The sequence below is a fragment of the Littorina saxatilis genome, linkage group LG2 (genome assembly GCF_037325665.1).
Source record: "Littorina saxatilis isolate snail1 linkage group LG2, US_GU_Lsax_2.0, whole genome shotgun sequence".
Taxonomy (NCBI): domain Eukaryota; kingdom Metazoa; phylum Mollusca; class Gastropoda; order Littorinimorpha; family Littorinidae; genus Littorina; species Littorina saxatilis.
In genome coordinates, this window is record NC_090246.1 from 34,953,889 (window position 1) to 34,976,674 (window position 22,786).

General features: G+C 42.5%; 1 protein-coding gene across 1 annotated transcript in view; it reads left to right on the forward strand.

The window, feature by feature from the left end:
- The window catches only part of LOC138952780 (uncharacterized), a 219,007-nt gene that overhangs the window by 123,760 nt on the left and 72,461 nt on the right, over positions 1 to 22,786 (forward strand). Inside the window, exons 54-62 of the mRNA XM_070324514.1 lie at positions 1,221 to 1,244; positions 7,104 to 7,200; positions 8,030 to 8,258; positions 8,733 to 8,984; positions 9,501 to 9,579; positions 9,768 to 9,971; positions 10,696 to 10,824; positions 18,633 to 18,730; positions 22,622 to 22,709. Of these exons, the coding sequence (XP_070180615.1) occupies positions 1,221 to 1,244; positions 7,104 to 7,200; positions 8,030 to 8,258; positions 8,733 to 8,984; positions 9,501 to 9,579; positions 9,768 to 9,971; positions 10,696 to 10,824; positions 18,633 to 18,730; positions 22,622 to 22,709 (1,200 nt within the window). The remainder of the gene's footprint in view (positions 1 to 1,220; positions 1,245 to 7,103; positions 7,201 to 8,029; positions 8,259 to 8,732; positions 8,985 to 9,500; positions 9,580 to 9,767; positions 9,972 to 10,695; positions 10,825 to 18,632; positions 18,731 to 22,621; positions 22,710 to 22,786) is intronic.

The window sequence follows — 22,786 nt, forward strand, 5'->3', positions numbered from 1 at the left end:
CCACTGACTGACTTTGGCGTGACACTACTAACGTGACCTAAAACAGTGAATCCTCCTACTTCTGAAACTCGCACACACCCCTCACCTTCATTCCCGCACCCAGTGTGATTAAATGTGTGTATGACACGTGTACACTGTCATGTGTATATTGTTTGACCATGTTCCTTGTTATGTCTTGTCCCTCAAGGCACAAAACAGGCTCTTGTCTTTTGTGCCAAGTATCTTTATTGTGTTTTTTAATTGTGTATAGTGTGTCTGTTGGTGTTTGTGTTGCTTTTGTTGTTTAGGGAAAAAACAACTTTTTTTTTTATCCTTCTTTTTCCATGTTTTGTTCCTTTTCAGTTCTGTTTATTTTTTTTATTTTAATGCCTAGGATTTGAACATAATCAAAAAAACACGAGGCTTCGACTTGGGACATTCTTTAGATGAATTTTATGAATATCCAGATTTAAAATAAAATGTTTTATGAGCAGTTTGAAAAACAACTGTTACTTTTGATGGTTAGCCATTCAAAACTACAGCATGCTGCTGTGTACATTATGGGCAGAGTTTTGCTTGATTGGTATCAGCGCTGTTGCTGCATATTATTATTATTACATTTGTATTATCATCATCACTTATTTATCAAACCTGCCTGCAAAGAAGCAAAAGTTGTATATAAACGACTGGTTATCATTGAATTTAGCAAAAGTATTTAGATTCAAAATGTAGCAGAAGACATGTTAGATAACACACATCTTGGAAAAGTAAGATGGTCTGGCTATAGATAATCATATTATTCAGATTTGTAAGTTTGCATTGAAGTCTTTGCATTGGATTTTAAGCAACCTCTTACTTTCATCAGAAATATTTCCTCAAGCTCTATTTTTGTGACACTCAAAGAGCTATGTATAACGTTTTTCCTTGCAGATATTATTTAAAAAATTTTGTTGGTAATATGCTTACAAAAGTTAGTTTAATTCTAAAATTTGTTCTACCAATCTCTTTTCTTGTTTGAATTCGAAGTCATCTCTCGAGACGTACTTCTCCCTTCAGGCATTTTCTTTTTTCGTTCATTTCAGTTTGCTTTAAATGTTTTTCGTATGTCATGAACATGTGATGTTCAGAAAGTTGTGGAACAAAGAGACGAAATTTGTTTTGTCTTGGTGCTGTAATGTGACCAATGTTTTACTGAAGTCTTTCTCTCTCTCATCTTTCTGTGCTGTCTTCACCATGGCTAGGCAACAACCACTCTAGTAACCGAGGTAACTCACCCACCCCTTTTCCCCCTTCCTCTTATCTCGCTTGTCACATCTTTTCCTCATTCATAATGCTTTGGCTTTTTTTTATGCTTGCTCAATGTTTTACCTGAATTCAATTGAATCCAAGCCTCTTTGTTTTTCGTCCCACCTGTTTGCAGATCTGTGTAGAACTGTATTGCACCAGCACTTGCTTTTATTTCTGGACTGTTGGAGAGCTTATTTTTTCTCCTGTTACTCCCATTACGTTTTATGCTTGCAATTTGGAGAATGTTGTTATCTCCTGAACTACTTAATTTCCATTCCAAACCTTTCCTCTTCCCGTGATTGAATGACAGCTTCTTGTCTCTTATTTTTATGACAGCGCATTTATTTTTTTGTGACACCCCCCCCAAAAAAAAATTTACATGTGTGATTGATACGAGTTGATTGTAAAAATTCATTTCTTTTCTGTATATGTGACCCTTTACCCAAAGCTTTGTATTGCAGTGCACCATAACTTGTTCTCTGTATATGCATGATTGTGCATGAGATAACAGACTATGCAAGCAGAGGTGGAATAGAAAATCAGGGAAACTCTTCATTCTGCTTTTAGCTAATAAGCTGTATGTATTCATGAAGATAACTATTGAAACAAAATACATGGTTAATTTGTCATTATAAAGAAATGTGAAACAGGTAGACTGTTTTTTGAAACTGTCAGTACAGTGGAGTCCGGGTACAACGAATCTCAAGGGAGATACATTTTAGTTCGTTATATCAGTAATTCGCTGTAGAGTTTTCAACCCTAAATGGCCTCAAGACAAGTTTTCCCACTCACCTTCAAATGATCGTCCCATCGATCTTTCCTTGGAGAGTACAATCTCTGCATGCTTCATAATATAATCCATAGAGAGGCATAGTTCAAATGTTCACTTTACTGTAATTTTAGAAGTAAAATTTTAAAAGTCGTGTAAAAGCATGTACGGTATTTTCCGGGTCATAAGGCGGGACTTTTTTTCCTGGAGTGTATCAAAATAGAAAAAAATCAAAGAGACCGCCTGAGTACCAGTCAAACAACTTGTGATAATGCATGTTTCAGCTGAGACATCAAAGAGACCGCCCCATAGATTAAACTGTCACTGACCCCTGTGCAGGAAGTGTTTCCTCTCTCATATGACAGGGGAACCACCTCATAGCTAAAACTGGGTCATTGATCCCTGGGAAGAAGGTCAGTGTCTATAAAAAACGCTCGCGCTGGACCCGAGTACTCTTCAGACATTCACACACACACATACACACACACACACTCTCTCTCTCCCTCCCTCTCTCTCTCTTTCTTACACACACACACACACACACACACACATACCACACACACACACACGAGTACAGACTCATGCACGCACACACACACACACACACAAACACAAACACACACACACACACACTCACACAAACAGTAACACTAACACATGTGCACAAAATGAACACACACACACACACCGCGCGAGAGAAAAAGACTACAGGGAGGCATTGACGTCAAAGACTTTCGACCGTGACGTAATTACGTCACTATTCTTGGTTTACGGTACCATTCCGCGGCTTTGCTACGAGTATGCCATAGTCTTGGTTGGCCGAGACCTTGCACCGTTCGTTGTAGCCTTGTGACTTTTAGAGACAAAACTGCTCTGGGGGGATGAAAACGTGTTTGTTATAAGAGGGGTTCGTTATGCAAATGAGTTCAAAAGGTTCGTTGTAGCCTGAAAGTAACAAGTAAGAAATAGAAGGCTGTCTGCCGGGAAATCAATGGCAGTTCGTTAAAAGCGGGATTTCGTTTTACCCAGGTTCGTTATAGCTGGACTCCACTGTATGTGGTTGTTTCAAACTATGAATTTTGTGCATGTAGGTGTAGGTGTTCCAGACCTGTTTACCCATACGATTTTGCCGTATTTTGTACGCAAAGTTGCTAAGGATACGACCAATACGTTTGGAGAGAAAAAAATACGACGATCGTAAAAAAAAATCAAGTTTGATCGTGATCACTAAATGGAAGAAGAAGAAAAAGAAATCGAAAGTAGGTTGCCAAACCTGTTTTCGTGATAGTCCAGCACGTTGACAAAAATGTTGAAGCGAAAAGCAGTAACGCCTAAAAGTTCCACTTCTGAAAACGGACAATGTTATTGCTGCCCTTGAAGCAATAGCTCATGAACGTTTCTTGTGAGTTGCAAAATACTGTCAATATTTTGAAAATATGCTGAATCTCGGTTAAAAGTACACCAAAGTCAAAGTGTGGGTAAACAGGTCTGGTGTTCTCTTTTCTGTGAATGTTTAGACTGCAGTTTTTGATGATAGTCAGTTCATTTTTGGCACATTAATAACTCTGTCTCTCTGTCTGTCTGTCTCTCTGTCTGTCTCTCTCTCTCTCTCTCTCTCTCTCTCTCTCTCTCTCTCTCTCTCTCTCTCTCTCTCTCTCTCTCTCTCTCTCTCTCTCTCTCTCTCTCTCTCTTTCTGGGAAAGGAGGTAGGACTTTTTTCTGTCTTGGGTGTCATTTGCAGAGCAAAGTTCGTTTGAACATGCATAGTTTGAAAGAGGTTATTACCGTAAAATCCCTAGCATACGCCCACCCCCCCTCCGCACATATTTCGGGAAAAAGTAGGGGGTGGGCGTTTGCTAGGTATACACCCCTTTGCAAGATAAAGTGTCATCACATTTTCACGAGAAAAAAAAGTGATACAACCATGTGATTTATGCAATTTTAATAAAAAAAATAAACACACCGTTTGTTTACGCAAATAAAGATCAACGTTCTGTGATAGAAAAAAAAGAAGAACACAAGTGACCTTGATTTTTCTCATTCTCAGAATAACGTCAGCACAAACACAGTTTCTTCTCTTGTTTGGAGACCCTCTTCCAAGTATTCCATCACAACTTGTTCAACTTCTTCAGATCTAACTGGCGGTCTTTCAGACAACTTTTATTTTTCCTTTTCTTTCCCGTATTGCTGTTCTAATATGTTTCTGTGTTCTCTCCACTCTCTCATTCTTTTTTCTGTCAAAAGAAAACTCGCGGGCACATAACGAAACATTGCCTGCAGCTTCGTTTTCAAGATATCTCAGGGCTTTCAGTTTGTATGTCACTGTATATGATTTGTGCTTCGGCATGGCTGAACATAAGCTTAGAAAGGAAGTGCTTGTCAACGAGAGAAGTGTTCAACACTCAATAAAAGACGTCACTGAACGACGTCACTGAAAGACATGACGTAATTTTATCCCCTCCTCCCCGAAAAAAAAGGCGAACCAATGTACAGTGTGCACAAATCGTAGATAAAGGAGGCCGACTGTCTTAAAACAAATTTAAAAAACAAAAAACCGGGGTGGGCGTTTGCTAGGTAGTGACCCTCCTGCAAAACATTTGACAGAAAGTAGGGGGTGGGCGTTTGCTAGATACTGGGCGTTTGCTAGGGATTTTACGGTATAGCCTGCCTGCAACAGTTCTGTTATGTCAAAAGTCTCAGCTTATATTTGTTCCATGTGTTCGAATTCAGTCATTTCTGTGCTTTTCAGCATAAGGTTTTAGTTTGTTGCAATGATTGTTGTACATGACAAAAATATGGATGGTTAACTTTTTGGTGGGGGGGGGGGGGGGGTGGGAAGAGGGGGGGGGGACTGTTTTAGTAGTCATGCAAAGGAATCTTAAGCAGTTTTCTTACAAGATGCCCATTAGCACAAGAAGGTATTTTTTGTTTTGGTCAAACTATGAAGCTTGCTGCTATGTGTGCATGTTCAGGTGTGTCCCAAATCAAGCTAAGTTGTTACCCTTTCTGAGTCTGATCCCTGGTTTTGTCTAGTTTTTAGTCATTTCACAATTCAGTTTCATCACAGAGCTGCAACAGTTGAGACTTACTCAGGGGTGTTGCTAGACATTTTTATGTTGGGACATTCGGCCGAAACTGTCAAAAAGCTTTAGGACATTAATTTTTGATAAATGTTCGGCTATTATTTTGGCTCATCGAAAGACAATAAACGCCAGTCAGTTGACTAAGTACATCGGCAGCAGTTCTAGAAATCAAAGCATGGCCAATAAAAAAACACCTGACAAACCTTGGCCGATTCAGACGAATATTCTTCGAACATTTGGCCGATAAGGACATGAAAGTTTCGCCCAAAATAAAAAAACACGGCGATTGGCCGAAGAGCTGATCCAAACGACACCCCTGCTTACTAATCTACTCTCTATGCTGGTTACGTGGGGAAAATATTTCTTTTTGAGCTAATAAGTGCAGTGTCTTTGGGGAGTGTTGCACAGACGTTTTTCTTCAAAAAGTATTGGCAGTAGAACTATTGGCAGTAGTTGCTCATGCATTACATTTTCTACTTTTCTGCTCTTTGTTATTCTTAGTTTATTTGAAAGCTACTAGTAAACTTCATGTATTGGTGTGTAGCATGCATTGACTGACAGAGCTAGCATGTACATGGATTTTTTCCTCATCATCTGCAGGGCTGGAAATGTGTGCACGATACTTCTGAGAATACTTGAAGCATCATAATCTGGCGAAGACTTCTGATTTTTTTTTAAGAAGCTTCTTGATTTTGTATTGAGATGCTCATGTTGAATTCTAGCAGCTTTTAGCTGCAGCTTACAATTGCCGCCACTGGCTGCATATAAACACTGATATTTCTATTGTAAATAATCATTTCTCTCTCTTTATTTCGAGCCCTTTCCATGTTATGGTTAGTTTGGGTAGAAGTGTTAATAAAAATATGCACAATTGTAAGCACATGGCAGTAGATCTCGCTCACGTATAGCTCACTTTTGGTGTACAATGAGGTTTATTTTCTGGGGATATTGCATAGGTATGCATGACAACAATTTAGTTGAGCGGTAGGTTTGTTTTCTGCAGACTGAAAGGATTTATATCAAGTTTTAATGTTTCCGTTTAAAGACAGAGAGAAGCAGTGTTTTTTTAAGGAAACATTACATTTAGACTGTGACAAGAAGCAGAATTTCATTCATGTGCATGTAAACTTTCTTTGCAATTTGCTCTCATGTGCATGTAAAATATTTTCTTCCTTTTTGTGATGGACTGAGGAAATTTGCAATAATAAAATGATTTGCTTATTACTGCCAAAAGAGTCAGAAAAAGCATATTTTCATTAAAAGAAATATGTCTTGCTCTGGAACTCTACAAACAATTTCTCCATCCTTATTATGCAAATGATATTTTTAATCTTAAAGTGGTGAAGATTTGAAAGAACCTTAGATTGACAATTTTGGTATATTTTAATTACATGTAATAATTTATGTGAGGTAGGGTGAGATACAGTAACATAGCAGAAAGAATAATGTTAGTAGCATAAATTGCATACTAATTGTAGCATTAGTAAAAACTACAACAGTTGTAATTTTTTTTAATACAACTAACACCATTATAATGATAACAATATTGTAAAGTTTGAAGTAATATTTGAGAAATACATTTAGTATCACTATGAACTTTTAAAAATGTTTGAAATGAGTGACAAAAAGATGAACATAAGTGTACAATATTGTGCTTGTTACATATCATAACCCCAGTCAGCTAGGAAGCAGCAACTACCTCTAATTGTCTTGGACAAGTACATCCTTGGTGCTTTCCCCTTTTTGCAATTCTCAGAGGGTAGAAGCCTTGAAAAGTGAAGTCATGCAGTTGATGTATAACATTGAAATGTGCACACACGAATTTCCTCCAAAGATGTTACCTTGAAGTTGACGACCAGTTTTAGTACGTGTGGTTCTTGCTCTGGCTTGCAGTGAGGTTGGGCGTGTTGTTATGGCATAATAAATCTAGTGATGGATGTAAAAGGTATGGTTGACTGTACTGTAAGTTGTCCTTGTTGCGTGCAGCGGACCCCCAGGCGACCAACTGGGAGGACATCACGGAAAACAAACCCATCACCTTGGTCAACGACTGCGTGTCCTTCACCACCACTGTTTCTGCCAGGTAAGTGGAGACAGGTTATGCATGCGTGTCTTCATGTTTTACAAACCCTGAGACTCGCTGTAAGCCTAGGATCTTTATTGTGGGCATGTGTACACACGGGGGTGTTCGGACACCGAAACGAGTCTGCACAAAGTTGACTCCGAGAAGTAAATCTCTTGCCCACCCTGCGATTCGAACCCACGTTGATGGTGTCGAACTGGTTGTGAAGCCAGTGCGCTCCCGACTGAGCCACGTCCCCACCCGTAAATGTGGTAGCTGTTGCAGTTAGAAAACTGTGGGCTTAACAAAAGTGGATTTAACGTCCTTGCAGGGACATTGGCATATGTATTTGCTGTGAATGCGCTTGCTAGTTTACTGCTGGCAGCAGTAGCTGCTTGTTTGTTAAGTGACATTTTCTGGGCATCTGGTGGTATGGTTGACTGTTTAAAATTCTATGGTGAGACTGCTCATGATTCATCTTGTATTTAGGAAGAAAACGAAGAAGGAAAAGAGGTTAGTTAACAGTATTTTCATAACTGCATTCTTGACAAGTTTTCCGGAAATAACAGATTTACTGATTTCTCCCACCCACTCCAAAAACAGATTTCCCTGTCAGCAGTTTTGTACTGTTTGAAATGTCATTCTAACTTTTACTCATTTTCTCTTAATTTATTAGGAGGGAGAGAGAAATGAGAGGAGAGAGAGAGAGAGTGTTTGTGAGTGTACTCACATTTTGTGTGTTTTGTGCACTCACATGCTCAGAGTAACTTAGATGTATACCTCCACTCATGTTCACTGGCTCATTGATTCTCAACTGGCTGTAAAGTACAACAAACATTTTGTGTTTCAGGTTCTGGCTGATCGACTGCCAGAACATTCCAGAGGTGACCCACATGGCCAGTGCGCTCTACCGTGAAGCAATCACTGTGCCGTACATGGCCAAGTTCGTCGTTTTTGGAAAACGCACTTCTACGGAGGAGGGGCGCCTCCGTATGTTCTGCATGACCGACGACAAGGTGGACAAGACATTGGAGAAGCAGGAGAAGTTTGTGGAGATCGCAAGAAGCAGAGACATAGAGGTGTGTTGATGTAATTATTCTTGGGATTGAATATGAAATCGGGGTTGATGCTGTGTACTTGTTGTGTGTTTGTGTGTGTGTAATGGGGGATAGAAGAATCTTCTTGGGATCACTGGAAGCTGTCTACTTGCTTTATTTGACATTTCTTGAACAATTAACGTTAAATGTCAGTCATCACATAATTGAAGCTTCTCCAATGAAAACATAAAAACTGAAGAGGGGATAATGACTGGTGGATATAAAGAAAGTACCCAGTGGGACAAATTTAAATTGGGAACAACTGATATTTTTACAAAGGAAGAGTTTTCTGTTTTTGTGTGTGTTTTTTTGTCATTTTAAAGAGTACTCTGCTACAGCGATGATGCTTCCACAGGCTTTAATTTATGGATATTATCCTGAAAACTTTCAGTTTCATCTTCAAAGCTTTGTAACTTTTCTATAAATCTTTCTGAATCCATTAATTTTCTAACCCAGGTGCTGGAAAGCAGGCCGCAGTACATAGAAATGGCAGGCAACCTGATTCCAGTCACCAAGTCTGGGGACCAGCTGGCAGTCAACTTCAAAGCTTTTCGAGAAAACCGCCTGCCTTGCACCATCAAGATTCGGGACCCCGACCAGGACGCAGCCGCTCGTGTTGCCTTCATGAAGGAACCCAAACTTGCCCGTGGGGAAGCTCCCCAAAACCCCATCTGCAACCTCAACATCCGTCTCCCGGATACCATTTCGGTAAAGAGAGATAAAAGTACCAACCGCTGGACTGGAAGAATGTGTATCTCTTTGTATCTATTTGACATTTTCTTTTATCTTTTGATGCAGTCTGAAATGTAATTGCTATTGGCAAGGTTTTCCTTGCTCATCTTCTTCTTATTTAGTTTAGCGGGGTTTGAGGAAGGGAAAGCAGATTGTGCATTCTTGATGCACTCAACAGCAAATATAAGACTGGACTAAATAATAGCGAAAGAAGTGGTTTTCTACTTTATATTTAACAGGGAATTGAACCCCTTTCATCTGTAGATATGTCCCCCGAAATCGGCGTATGCTGCCTGAATGGCGGGGTAAAAACGGTCATACACGTAAAAATCCACTCGTGCTAAAAACATGAGTGAACGTGGGAGTCTAAGCCCATGAACGAAGAAGAAGAAGATCTGTAGATATGTCTTAGTATGAAAGCGGTTTTAGTACTGAGTTTCGCCAACGTTGATACAGGTAACTGATTAATGTCTTTTTTTTATGTGGTTTCAGTCAAGCTCATCAGATGTCAGCTCTGATACTGCCATAGAGATTCAGAAGCGACACTCCTTGCTCCGTGAACAGGGCATTGGTAAGTGATCGCTGCTCTATCACACGTTTTTTTTACACCTTGCAACAAGCAGTATCGAAGAAGATTTTGTGTCTGCAGTCCTTGACCAAACACCGACTCCAGCTGAAAGTTTTTCTGTGTTGTTGTATTGATAGAAGACACTATTTTAAGCAGGTTCAAAAATAAAACCTTCTTCTCTGTTGTCACAGTCTTACAGGACAGGATTTCGAGGAGCTCCATGAACCTGACCGACGTTGCAGACAACGTGCAGGGCGACTGGGTGATCCTGGCACAGCAGCTGGGCATCAGCATGTCAGAGATCAACCGCATCAAGACGGAGTACGCCACGCTAGGCGACCAGGCCCTCGCCATGCTGCAACTGTGGGTCCAGAAGAATGGAGACAAAGCCACAGGTAATGTAGATGCTCATGGTGTTGCTGCGTTCGGCTGTAATAATCCTAAAACAGATAGACGGCCAACGTTCCAAAATTCAGAATCAAAAAACAAGAATGGTATGTTATTAGAACGTTTATTATTGACAAAACAAAACGTTACATTTACTAGTACGTCGACTCAAAGGTTTTTTTGGTGGTTTTTTCCGATTCTGTGGTTTGCTGTGGTTTCTGTTACTAAGGAATATTTTCTGATTAGATCACAAATTTGAGGAAGCAAACTATTATTGAAATTCTTACTGGGGAATTTATTCAGGTCAGGTCGGGAACTTGAGGTAGTGAAGTGGGCTTGCATTCTTTATCTGCAGGGATGAAAGTTCCCATCCGGAAATCAGGGATTCTTGACATAAGAAATGGTTTCCTGATGGTTTTCTGATTTTCAAACCATTGAGGGTGTTGAAATCATAAAGTAAAGCTTGAAAATGGCAGATTTTCCTGGTTTCAAATGTCATCGACTTTCATCCCTGCTGATGGTTTCGGAGTGTTCTGATGCTGCTAAATTTTAAGTCCCCATGGACATGTAATAACTGAACTACCACCAGCTGTTAGGGTTACAAGCATTCTCAAGTTGAGATTATCTATTTGGCACTGTTCTTGGAAGTCACTAATATTATCAGTTCATCAGAAGTTATTGTGGTGAGTTTTGGCAACAGTCATGATGGTGATCATGTTTGTGTTTTTTCAGGCAATGCCCTAGAGACGGCCCTTCAGAAAATCAACAGAGAAGACGTCGTCAAGAAGTGCATGTACGCCACGGAGGTCGTGAATGATGAGGTTGAGGCTGCAGCAGCTCGCGTTGCCATGGACCAATCAGGTGAGGCTAAAACTTTACTTTGAACACCTCTCTTCCTCATTAGTTTTGTGTTCGGGGATTATATAAGTGCAGGGATTGGCTTGGGTTTTGTCCACAAGAGATCCATTGACTGACTCAGCCATGAATCAATCAGTCATTTTGCAAACCAATCAGTCAAGAAAAAAAACTTTCCTTCCACCACGGGACTGCTGCAAATGTGCATTACGGCAGTGAGGAGAAACTTCTGAAAGTTATTTGCAATGTACAAATGAGAGGAAGATACAATTCATTTCTTCATTTTCTTGTTTATTTTCCAATGGTCTTACATGAAGAGGAATAAAAGGTCTGAGGACACAAAAGCCATATTTATTTCAATTAAGTAAGGAAGGGGAAAGAAAAAGACAGCTGACAAAAATAAGACGTGCTGACTGACTCTGCTGCATGTCTATCGGTCAGTCGACGGATTGAGACCCATGTGTGTCAGTCTTTTCTGAATTTAACATCAATCAATCAACCAATCAATATGAGGCTTATATCGCGCGTATTCCGTGGGTACAGTTCTCAGCGCAGGGATTTATTTTTTAATTTTTATTTTTATTTTATGCAATTTATATGGGTGTTACTCTTCCGGCTTTTGCCGGATTTCCGGTTTTTGAACAAATCTGAAGCCGGAAATTCCGGTTTTCGGTTTTTCAAAACAAAAAAAAAAAAAAAAAAAGCTTCGTTTTGCTAAGTTGAAATAACGAGCAGCGGTTCCGATCTGACTTTTGACACCGGTTCGCGTGCTTTCTCGGTTCGCTCCCTTGGATTTGCCGCCATCTTGCTTATTATGATTTGGTTTCGTCGGTGTCCAGAAACTTTCTTTCAAACTTGAGCATTTTGCTCGATCAAAATGCCTTACATCAGTGATGATGTCGATCCTTCTAAACTTGAAAAACTAGAGGAAGGTGTTACAAACAAGTGGAGGTGGGAATGGTTGTTGGAAAAAAACGGTGATGGTGAGGAATATCGAACCTGGCTGAAGAAGCTAGATTTGCCTGGAAGTGGAACGAGTTTCTGCATCTTTTGCTCCAAGACAGTGAAGCCTTGTTTCTTGTCAGACATTTTTCGAATGCTCTAGAATTTGTTTTGAATTATTGACGGTGATTTTGCTTGGTTGATCGGGACAGTAAAGTATCCCATTTGTATTATTTTTGTGGACTTTTTTTGTTTCTGCTTCTTTTCTTCTTGTATGGTTTCTGACTGTGAGAATGCTGGAAATGGCCACTATATGCTTTCATTAAATTACATATTATTACCCAACTCACATATAGCAATTAACTCTAGTTCAGTGCTGGTAACGCTGTACGCGTTCCCCTTGGTAACAAGGGAGACCACCCTAAAAAAGAGTGATCCCTCCCATAATATCAGACCGATGCCCGGTCCAACATCTGTATGCGTGCGCATACGCCGCCATTTGTATCATTCTCTCTCAGCGGTTCAACTGGGAAGGACGCTCCTGATGTACGCTCCTGCTGTCTTCAGCATTTTGTCATAGTCTTTGGCTTTGGCATCTCCCCTTGGTCGTCGCCTAGCTGTTCACCTTTACCTACTTGTGTGGTGAGATCTTTCCGTTTTGTTATAACTTTTGCGACGTTTTTCGTCGCTTGTTTTGTACTTGTGAAATTTTTCTGAAATTGTTTTTCTTTGAAATTTTTCGTGAGTTCTTTCGCTATGGCGGAGGCTGCGCTTGTTGATAGCGTGAATAGGAAGCCTAGTTCGAGGCAGGTGCCTGACGATTCGCCTCCTAAACGTAGCTCGAGGAGAGAGAAGGGCGCAGGAAAATCCGCGTCTGTTTCTTCTGATTCAACTTCTGTTAAATCTCCCGTGTTAGCAGACGTCAGTTTAACTTCCGGTCAGGCTTGTTTACGTTCTGGCAAGAGTGGCGGTTCGCGCAAAAGAACTTCTTCTTCTGCTTCTGCTTCTGCTTCAACTTCAGATGGCTGCCCTGGGTTAGCGCCAGCTGAAGTTGCGTCTTTATTGTTGACTTTGAGCGCTCAAGTTTCGACACTTGCGTCGGAATTATCTTCCACTAGGGAGGAATTACGTGCGCTTCCGTCGGGTGTTTCTGATGTTCTCTCTTTAGCACAGTTACGGCAGTCTCCTGCAGTTCCGGCTTCGACTTCCGTTCAGCCTTCGGCGACTGTGACTCGGGCGGATGTCCATGCTTCGCAGGATGGGAGTACCAAGTTGGTGTCTCTTCTGAATGTGACACCAGTACAAGGTATGTCTACACCGCTTGCCGGTGTGCGAGCTCAGGGGGCTCTCTCTGGCGATGGATGTCGTGAGAGTTCTTATGAGCAGCGAAAGGACGAGCGCCTCCGTACGTCTCTTTATGAGAATATCGGGGACCGTTTTAGTCCTCTTCCGCCCAGGGGGCAGGAAGTGGTCGGTTCTGCCGACGATAAACGGTCTGATGTTCTGCCTCCTGGCTCCGAGCTTGATCTCGAGTCGGAGTGTAGGGCGGAAGACGGGGATGCCTCAGTGGTAGAGGATTCCCAACTGAATTTGCCCGCGAAGCTGTCAGCCGCAGTGGCGCTGGCGGCGGAAACGGCGTTCAGGTACTTTCCGGAAGGGGTGGTGAAGGACAAGGCTCAGCTTCACCCACCTCGCTCTGCTTTTGACGATTTCCGGAGTGCACAGGAGCAACGGCCTCGCTTCCGCTTCCGGGAATCGTCAACTATTGCCTATGAGATGGCTAACGTCTTGTGTGGTAAACGCAAACCGGCGGTGCCGTTGTTGGTTCAGCACGGCGAGGCCCCGGAAGACGTCGTCTCTTGGCTGGCTCAGCCTGGGGCTCGGGCTGCTTCCGGTGTTCCGAAGTTCAAGCTTACCCCTTATCCTTTGGATCTGATGGACTCTTTTGCTCTGCCGTCAGGGGCACTTCCGGTGACGCCGGAACTTGCTGCTTTGAGAGAAGACGGGTACAGTAGGGATAGAGTTGTCCCATGTACTGACGGTTCTCTCGCGGCTGTGGAGGAAGTTGGAAGGTCTTTGCTGGAACTCACGTCAGTGTCGGAGTCTCTGCAAAGGTCTTTGTCCAGATCGATTGCCACATCTCTTGATCCTTTTGAATTTCGGTTCGATGCGTCGCCGACAGATGTTTCCACACTGCTGGCTACTCTGGGCAAGGTGACTAGAGAACAGGTTGCTTTGTCTGCCCGGCTGTATACTCACGCAGTTCTGTCAAGGAGGTCAGCCTTCTTGTCGGGGTCCAGATTTCGGGACACCGCGACTGTGGAGCGGCTGAAGGTCTCCCCTTTTGCTGAGGGGTCTCTCCTAGGGCAGGCGTCTTTCGATGCACTCCAGAAAGAGACGCAGGACGCGCGGGATGTAGCGATCGCGCGTTTGGCTTCACAGGGCTTCCAGAAGCCTCAGGGCAAGTCTCAGACTCAGGCGTTTTCTTCCGCTAAGCCTCAGACGTCTTCGTCAGGTGGTGGGAAGGCCCAGAAGCAGTCATCCTCCTCCAGGGGTAGGGGGCGTGGAGCTCCATACCCTAAGAGGGGTCAGTCTTTCGGGGGTTCCAGGGGGTCGGGGCGTAAGCCTCACCCCCAATGAAACTTCCCCGAACAACACATCCCGGTGGCCCCCGCGCTAGTTGTAGCGGGCGGCCCGTCCAGGGCCCTTTCTTCCTGGCTGCAACTGGTGGCCAGCAAGTGGGTCACGGGGATAGTGTGTTCGGGGTTCCGGCTTCTCTGGTCAGGGCAGAAGGCTCCCCTGGTCAGGATAATCCCGCCCTGCAGGGCGCCAAAGGATTTGGTGGCACGGAACGCAGTCCAGGAGGAGGTCTCGGCTCTGCTGCTCAAGGGAGCTATAGAGGAGGTCTTGGACGCGCGGTCCCCGGGGTTTTACGGCAGACTTTTCGTAGTGCCAAAAGCCTCGGGGGCGTGGAGGCCGGTGTTAGATCTTTCTCCTTTGAACAAGTTTCTGAGAGTAATCAAGTTTACCATGGAAACTCCAACCTCGGTTCGGGAGGCCTTACGGCCGGGAGATTGGGCAACGTCGATCGATCTTACAGACGCTTACTTTCACGTCCTCATACATGTCGCGGACAGGAAGTGGCTTCGCTTCCCTTGGGGCGGCAAAGCTTACCAGTTCAGGGCTCTGCCGTTCGGCCTGTCTTTAGCTCCGTGGATTTTCACGATTGTGGTCAGGCAGCTTTGCGCTCTTGTGAGACAGGAAGGCATCCGTCTCAGAGCATACCTGGACGATTGGTTAATCCTTCACCAGAACAGGGGGCTTTGCGAGGCTCATACGCACAGGGTGCTGAGTCGGGCGGCACAGCTGGGTTTCTCTGTCAACCTGACAAAATCCGAGTTGGAACCATCCCAGACGTTTACTTACCTGGGCATGGAATTCGACACACTTCGGTGGTCTGTCCGTCCGTCTCAAAGGCGGATCGACAAACTTCAGGGTCTGATTCGGTCTCTCTACGGAGAGAATCACGCCAGTGCAAGGGTTCTGACTTCGGTTCTGGGTCAGATGGAATCCATGGCTTCCCTCATTCCGTTGGGCAGGGTTCACAAGAGGCCTTTTCAGGCCTCCCTGCAGTCAAGGTGGGATCAGACATCCCAGGACTGGAGTGTTCCGATCGCACTGGGAACTTGGTTTCAGCAGACCACAGGCATTTGGCTTCTTCCGGATTTGTTCCGGGGTGTTCCCATTGTTCGTCCACCGCCGGAGAGAGAGCTGTTTACGGACGCATCTCTGACGGGGTGGGGTGCTCATCTGGACGAGCACATGGTTTCGGGAGTTTGGGATTGCTCTCAGGCCTCCCTACATATCAATGTACTGGAGTTGGAGGCCGTTTCCCTGGCGCTTCTAGCGTTCAAGCCTTTCCTGGAGGGCAGTCATGTACGTCTTCACACCGACAACATGTCTGTGGCGTCGTATGTGAACAAGCAGGGGGGGACTCGGTCTCACAGTCTTTCCGACATTGCATGTCGCATTCTCAAGTGGTGTCACGCCCAGCACATTCTGTTGTCAGCAGTGTACTTGAAGGGCAGTCTGAACGTCCTTGCAGACACTTTGAGCAGAGGGGACAGGATTGTTCATTCAGAGTGGACTCTCACACACCAGTCTTTGCAGCGGCTTTGGTCGCAGATCGACAAGCCCAAGATAGATCTCTTTGCGACGAGGTTTTCGGCGAGACTGCCTCTCTTTGTGTCCCCCTTCCCGGATCCTCTGGCCTGGAAGGTGAATGCTCTGGAAGTGGATTGGTCAGATCTTCCGGCGTATGCCTTCCCTCCGTTCTGCCTCTTAGGCAAAGTCCTCAGGAAAGTGGACTTGGAGAAACCAGCGCTGGTTCTGGTCGCTCCTCTGTGGCCAAGCCAGCACTGGTTTCCCGACCTACTGCGTCTAGCAGTTCGGCCCCCAATCCCTCTCGCCCTGAAAAGAGGAGATCTCGTGCAGCCTCGGTCAGGCGTTCAGCACGAGAACCCACAGATCCTGGCCCTTCACGCGTGGATTCTGTCCGAAGCGCTTTGCGTAGGGCAGGGGCCTCTTCCCCTACTCTGAGATTCGTTGGACATGCGCATAGAAAATCGACTTCTTCGGTTTACTCATCGCACTGGGCCTCTTGGTCTAGGTGGTGCGCGCTTAACGGGGTTAAACCTCTTTCTCCTAGGTCTATTCATGTAGCCAACCATCTGTCTTGGTTGGCTGATCAGGGGGCTTCTCCCTCTTCTATTAGGGTTCGGAGGTCGGCGATCTCTTCGACCCTCGCGCAATTAGGCCACAAAATTTCGCTCGGAGGGGTTATCGCTAGTGTTATTAAGGGGGCTGCCCTTTTAGCAGCTCGTTCAAAATCGCTTCTCCCTGCATGGGATTTGTTCCTGGTCTTACGTTTCTTAGCCTCGGATGAGTTCGAGCCTCTTTTGTCAGCCACTTTGGCCGATTTGACGCGTAAGACTGTGTTTTTAACGCTTCTCTCTACTTCTAGGAGAGGTAGTGAGGTGCATTCTTTGTCGGGTTTAGACAAGGATATTGCGTTCGAGAAGGATGGTTCCATTTCTCTCAAGTTTGTTCCCGGCTTTCTCGCGAAAAACCAGAAACCTGGCCAGCTTTCTCCAATCTTGCGCATTCCACCCTTGAGCAAGATTTTGGCTCCTGGAGATCCCGATATTGCAAATTGTCCTGTGAGAGCTCTCCGATGTTACCTGTCTCGAACTCGGCCTGTTAGGTCAGAAAGTCAAAAGCTTCTTTTCATATCTTTAAACACGGCTAGGTGTAAGGATATAGCGAAGGTGACTCTGGCCAAATGGATCTCCACTCTGATCAAACGAGCATATGCCTGGTGGCTAGTGCAGTCGGGTGATGCTAGGGCAGTGTTGCCTCTCACCGCGGCTAGAACCCATGAGGCGAGAGCCTGGGCATCCTCAGTGGCAGTTCTTCGGTCCGGCAAGCTAGCCGAGGTACTGGAAGCTGCGTATTGGCGCTCTGAGGACGTTTTCGTCAACTTTTACCTCAGAGACGTCGCTTCTGTCAGACAGGATGGAAGCTCCGCGCTGCCTGCCATGGTAGCGGCGGGACAGGTCCTGCGTGCCTAGTTTTGGTAAGTACCCACCACCTATAGTAGCAATCTGCTATATGTGAGTTGGGTAATAATATGTAATTTAATCCAAAATTTTAATAATAAATTTTCATTTAATTAATATACTTACCCAACTCACATCGTTTAAACCCTCCCGCCTCCCCGCTGTGGTGGTATTGGGTTCTAAAAAAGTAGTGAGTTGGGCTTCGTTCGAATGATACAAATGGCGGCGTATGCGCACGCATATGGATGTTGGACCGGGCATCGGTCTGATATTATGGGATGGATCACTCTTTTTTAGGGTGGTCTCCCTTGTTACCAAGGGGAACGCGTACAGCGTTACCAGCACTGAACTAGAGTTAATTGCTATATGTGAGTTGGGTAAGTATATTAATTAAATGAAAATTTATTATTAAAATTTTGGATTTTGGCAAATTTGCTTCAGCTTCAGGGGGGCAACGCCCCCCTGAACCCCCCAACGGGGCGCTACCCCTGTCCCCCGCCGGGGCCTCAGCGGCCCCTGGACCCCTGCCTTTCAGGGTTTTTTATTTATTCCAGTAACACCCATGAATTTATATCACGCGCATATTCAAGGCGCAGGGATTTATTTATGCCGTGTGAGATGGAATTTTTTTACACAATACATCATGCATTCACATCGGCCAGCAGATCGCAGCCATTTCGGCGCATATCCTACTTTTCACGGCCTATTATTCCATGTCACACGGGTATTTTGGTGGACATTTTTATCTATGCCTATACAATTTTGCCAGGAAAGACCCTTTTGTCAATCGTGGGATCTTTAACGTGCACACCCAATGTAGTGTGCACGAAGGGACCTCGATTTTTCGTCTCGTCCGAAAGACTAGCACTTGAACCCACCACCAATGTTAGGAAAGGGGGGAGAAAATTGCTAACGCCCTGACCCAGGGTCGAACTCGCAACCTCTCGCTTCCGAGCGCAAGTGCGTTACCACTCGGCCACCCAGTCCATAATCTGTGTTAAGCCTGTTTCACTTTTAAGACATACTTGCTATGGGTAAATTGATGCTGCTAAGAATTTCAAGATAACTAATAATGGATGGATTTAAACCGAAAACGTAGCATTTGATATTCATTATCAGCTTCTGAGAAATGTTTTTATCCTTGTTGATTTCTTACAGCACCTAGACACCATGAATGCAACTGCAGTAGTTATGTAGTGTAGTTGTAAACTTTCCAATTCATGTCTGACTGAGTGCTGAAAAATGTGATTCCAGGTTTTGACACCTTCAAAGAAGAAGTTGGCATCACAAAGGACTCCATGAAACGAGGAATGTCACTAGATGTCCAGTACGATGAACAGGACATGATCAAGGTTGGAGGCATATGCTTTTCTTATCACTGTGTCACAGATCAGAGAAATAATCAGCTAACACCAACAGCCACATCTCTACATGCAGTGTTAATGCTTTTTTTTGTTTATTGTTTTTGCTGATAATTCACTTTGTGTTAAGAGAAGATGGCAAGTAGCCGGCAGTGCTTTGTTTCCCGACTTTGCCCTGCTTTTCTGTTTTCTCCTCAGTTTCCCTGACAAAATTAGCCTTGGAGGAGGGGGGAACAGAAATTTGCCTGCAAATTTAAAGGAAAACAAAACCCCTCGGACCTAAAACAACTCGTGTGGTTTTTTCCTATGGTGTATAAATTCAAGCTTTTTTGAATGTTTCTCATTTTCTATTTTCTATTTTTAACATTTAGAGAGACTAATATGACGATTATGTCTGTGCACATTCAATGTGTTGTAAACTGCTTGGTTAATCTCCTTTTTTTTTATCAGACTGATTTAATTTTCTTTTTGTTCTTTCTCTTAACATTAAATGTTTTTCATTTTTAACACCATTTTAACACATATTCAGTTATTTGTTCCCCTGTTCATTTGACGTCCGTTTTTAATGTTATAATTCATCATTCAAGGCATTTCTTTCTGATTTATTCTCAAACTTTAGATCTTGATATAAGTTTATATTGCTTTTATATCAGTTTGAATCAACACTAATAGTAATAGTCTGAATTAACGGGAATAAGTGATAAGAAAATTGCTGCCATATGCTTTATATCCTATAACTTAGCACCTTTTCATGAATGACTTGCTGCTTTTTATTCCAAGCGTTCACATCATCTGTTTCACCTACTGTGTGTGCTGAGCATATTTACATATGCCTGTAAATTCACTAGGAAAGTAGATCTGATAGATGTACGCATTGTAGATAAAGTCATGGAGTAGAATTAGTCACATGCTTCATGGAATCATGTAGAGTTTAGATCTAATGAGATGCTTATAGCCTTTGTACTAAGCAATAGTGATATCCGTAGACTAGGTCTTCATCACTTTGTTCCAAGTGATGTTGATAGATCAAACAGCTAGACCGAAAAATCATAGACAAATCGATAAAATGAGAATAGTGCTACAACAAGAGCATTTTCTGTTGAGCGTGAGAGGCTTGCTCGATCATCAGTATTCCTGTCTTTTCAGTTTTCAATGAAATGGCTGACTGTATTAAATCAATAATATGTCATGTCCTGTATTTAAGCTGTATAGAGGCATTTGGGAACATCCTTTTGCTGAAGATAAATTTAACAACAAATGTAAAGATAAGTATTCAGTTCGGTTCTACAGTTCGTCATAATCCATCCACTCTCTCTTAAAATTACTGATCAGGGCTGAACATTTGGAAAGGATAGTTATTTGGTTATGTTCAAACCCACTCCTTTTAAAGAATATCAGAGAGAATAGGTTACACAATGCAGACACTTGCAGATGAAAACATTCGTACTGGGAACTATTTTCCTACCATCTTGCTGTAGAGTTTGTGTCAAAAAATTAAATTGTATCAAAGTTTCAAAGTTTAAACAAATTTGATAAAAAAGAAACAAAAGAAGAAACATGCCCAGAGACTAGTAGCTGTAGCACTGCAATGAAAACTATGAACAACAGCTGGCAGAGTTTTGCTTGGTGTTCATGTGTGTAACTACCATCTCCCTAACAAATCCTGTCTGCTCCTCTCTTGCATGGCCTGCCGCTTGTTTCAGAATCTAGAAGATATTAAGGTGAGAAGTGCATCATGGCCTTGACATTGCTTGCCAGCATTGCCCTACTTTTTAAGTGACCTTGACCTGCTTGCTTACCACGACCTTTTTACCCCTTTATGTGCCATTTTTCTTGACCACTCTTCTGCCTTCTCAATGAATATATGTCCATGTCTGTTTGTGTGTGTGTGTGTTCATTCCAGTTTCTTCTCTAGCATTCACCCTTTTGACCCTTGCACTATACCTACTTGCCTGTTGTTCAGTAATGTGATGAAAACACTTGGATGCATCACAGAAAAGAAAATCGAACACCTCAAAGAGTGGCTGTAGCGAAGAGGAAGCACAATTCTGTTATGTAGCCAGATTAGATGAACATTCCATTTCTGATACTGAAAGTATTGTAGAAATTCATCTTTCTGATTAGAAGTATTGAAGACTTTATGAGTGGAATGCTAATACTACAAGCTCAGATAACTCTAAACACACGCACACAACTGAGTTACACAAACACATATACACACGCAGGCGCTCGTGCGTAAATGATTGATGCAGGATTTCAAAATGTGAAGTACTGACGCAGCACCAGATAGTTTGTGTCTTCTTGCAGAGCACCTCAAAGTGGCATTTGCTGTTTTAGATTGAGAATATTTTCATTTGCGATTTCTTAGTGTTAGCCAGATAGTAATTAATTTACATTGTTTTTGTTTTTCCATCAATTTGCTCTCTTTTTCACTGTATTTTTGTTTAATTCATCTTTGCAGAACGAGATTCATTTAAATTACTTTTATGTTCCATCATTGCCGTAGTGCATATCTTCACTGACAGAAAAGGAAGAAAGAAATTCTGCATTCATTTTTGTGATTTTGATATTTCTCTTTTTCCACTTTCTGTGCTCAGATGTGGTCATTAATAGGTTGTGGTTTGAAGCTGTGAAATTGGAGTGTGAAATGTGTGTGTTTGTGAATTACTTGTGTTTGTCTCTTGCTCTTTGTGTTGGTGTGTGTTTTTTTCATGAACATTTTTTCATAAAAAAAACTCTGGTTATTTTTTTCTATGATAAAAAAAACATCCCCTTGTTTCACTGTGTTCTTCTCAGTGATACAGTGCACGTTCAGTTATTTGTGGCCATTTTCTTGATTTGGGGCAGAATTTTGAAAGAATTTTGCAACAGGTTTTATTCACTTTATCAATATATTCAGTTTACTTTTTTTTCTTAGTATGTAATATATTTTCTTGATATGTTTATTCAGCTTGATTTTTATGAGTGTGCACAGACTTTGCTATTAGGTCCAGTATTTCTGTAGAGTCCTTAAATTTGTTTTCGGGTTCTTATTAAAGGATATTTTCTGATACAATAGGGTAAGGCAGTGGTGAAACTGTCTCTACATTTCTCTTTCATCTAAGACTGCCAAAGGAAAAACTTAATTTCTAACAGAAAGCTATTGTATAGGACAGGAAAACATTTGATTATTCCCAAGAATACTGTGATTGAATTTATTTATTTATTTATTCATTTTTTGTTGTTGAATTGTTTATTTATTCTGGGGAAAGAAACACTTGACTTTTTTTTATTTTTTATCTTCCTTTTCAAACATTACATTGCAAGGGAGAGACTTTTGTTCAAACTTTACTACCTTTGTACACCATGCTGTTTTCTTTTCCTGATTTTTCTTCACACATGTGATAGATAGATTTTGACTTACCCCCTATTACTTTTTCATTTAGTAATGCTTTTTAGATTCTTCTTTTTGTATGTCATGGTTTTAGGTCTTTTCATAAAATCTGCTTTTTTCAGTAACATGTTTACATTTTTGTAATAGAAAGTACTGAAAACTTGGGGTATATTAATTCAGCATTTTGAACTTGTTTTTAGAAAAGTAAGCAAAGGAAAATATTAAAAAAAAGAAAAGAAAAGAAGAAAAGGAGAATAGAACAATTTTGAAAAGAAAACCCAACCTTATTCTTTTTTTTCGCAGAAAAGCTCAACATTTTAACAACTGCAGTTGCATGTTAAAAAATTCCATGTGCATTTCCTCTTAAAAATTCAGTGCTTTCCAAGAGAGGGAGAGCGAGAGAGACAACCAGGGGGAGAGAAAGAAAGAATGGGTGTGTTTTGTCCAGGCAATTACTTTCAGTAGTAAATAACCTAAAGGTGGATGCAATACGTGTGTGTGTGTTGCAGGAGTCAGAGTCAGCAGAGGAGGAGTCCCTTCCAAGCAGCGAGAGGGGTTCAATAGATCGCGGGCCAGCGCCACAAGCTTTGGCCGAAGGTAAATAAATAAAAAGATTAAACATTTAAAAATGTCCTCTTTCTCCTTTTCTTTGCCTCAATTTGTCAGACATTCTG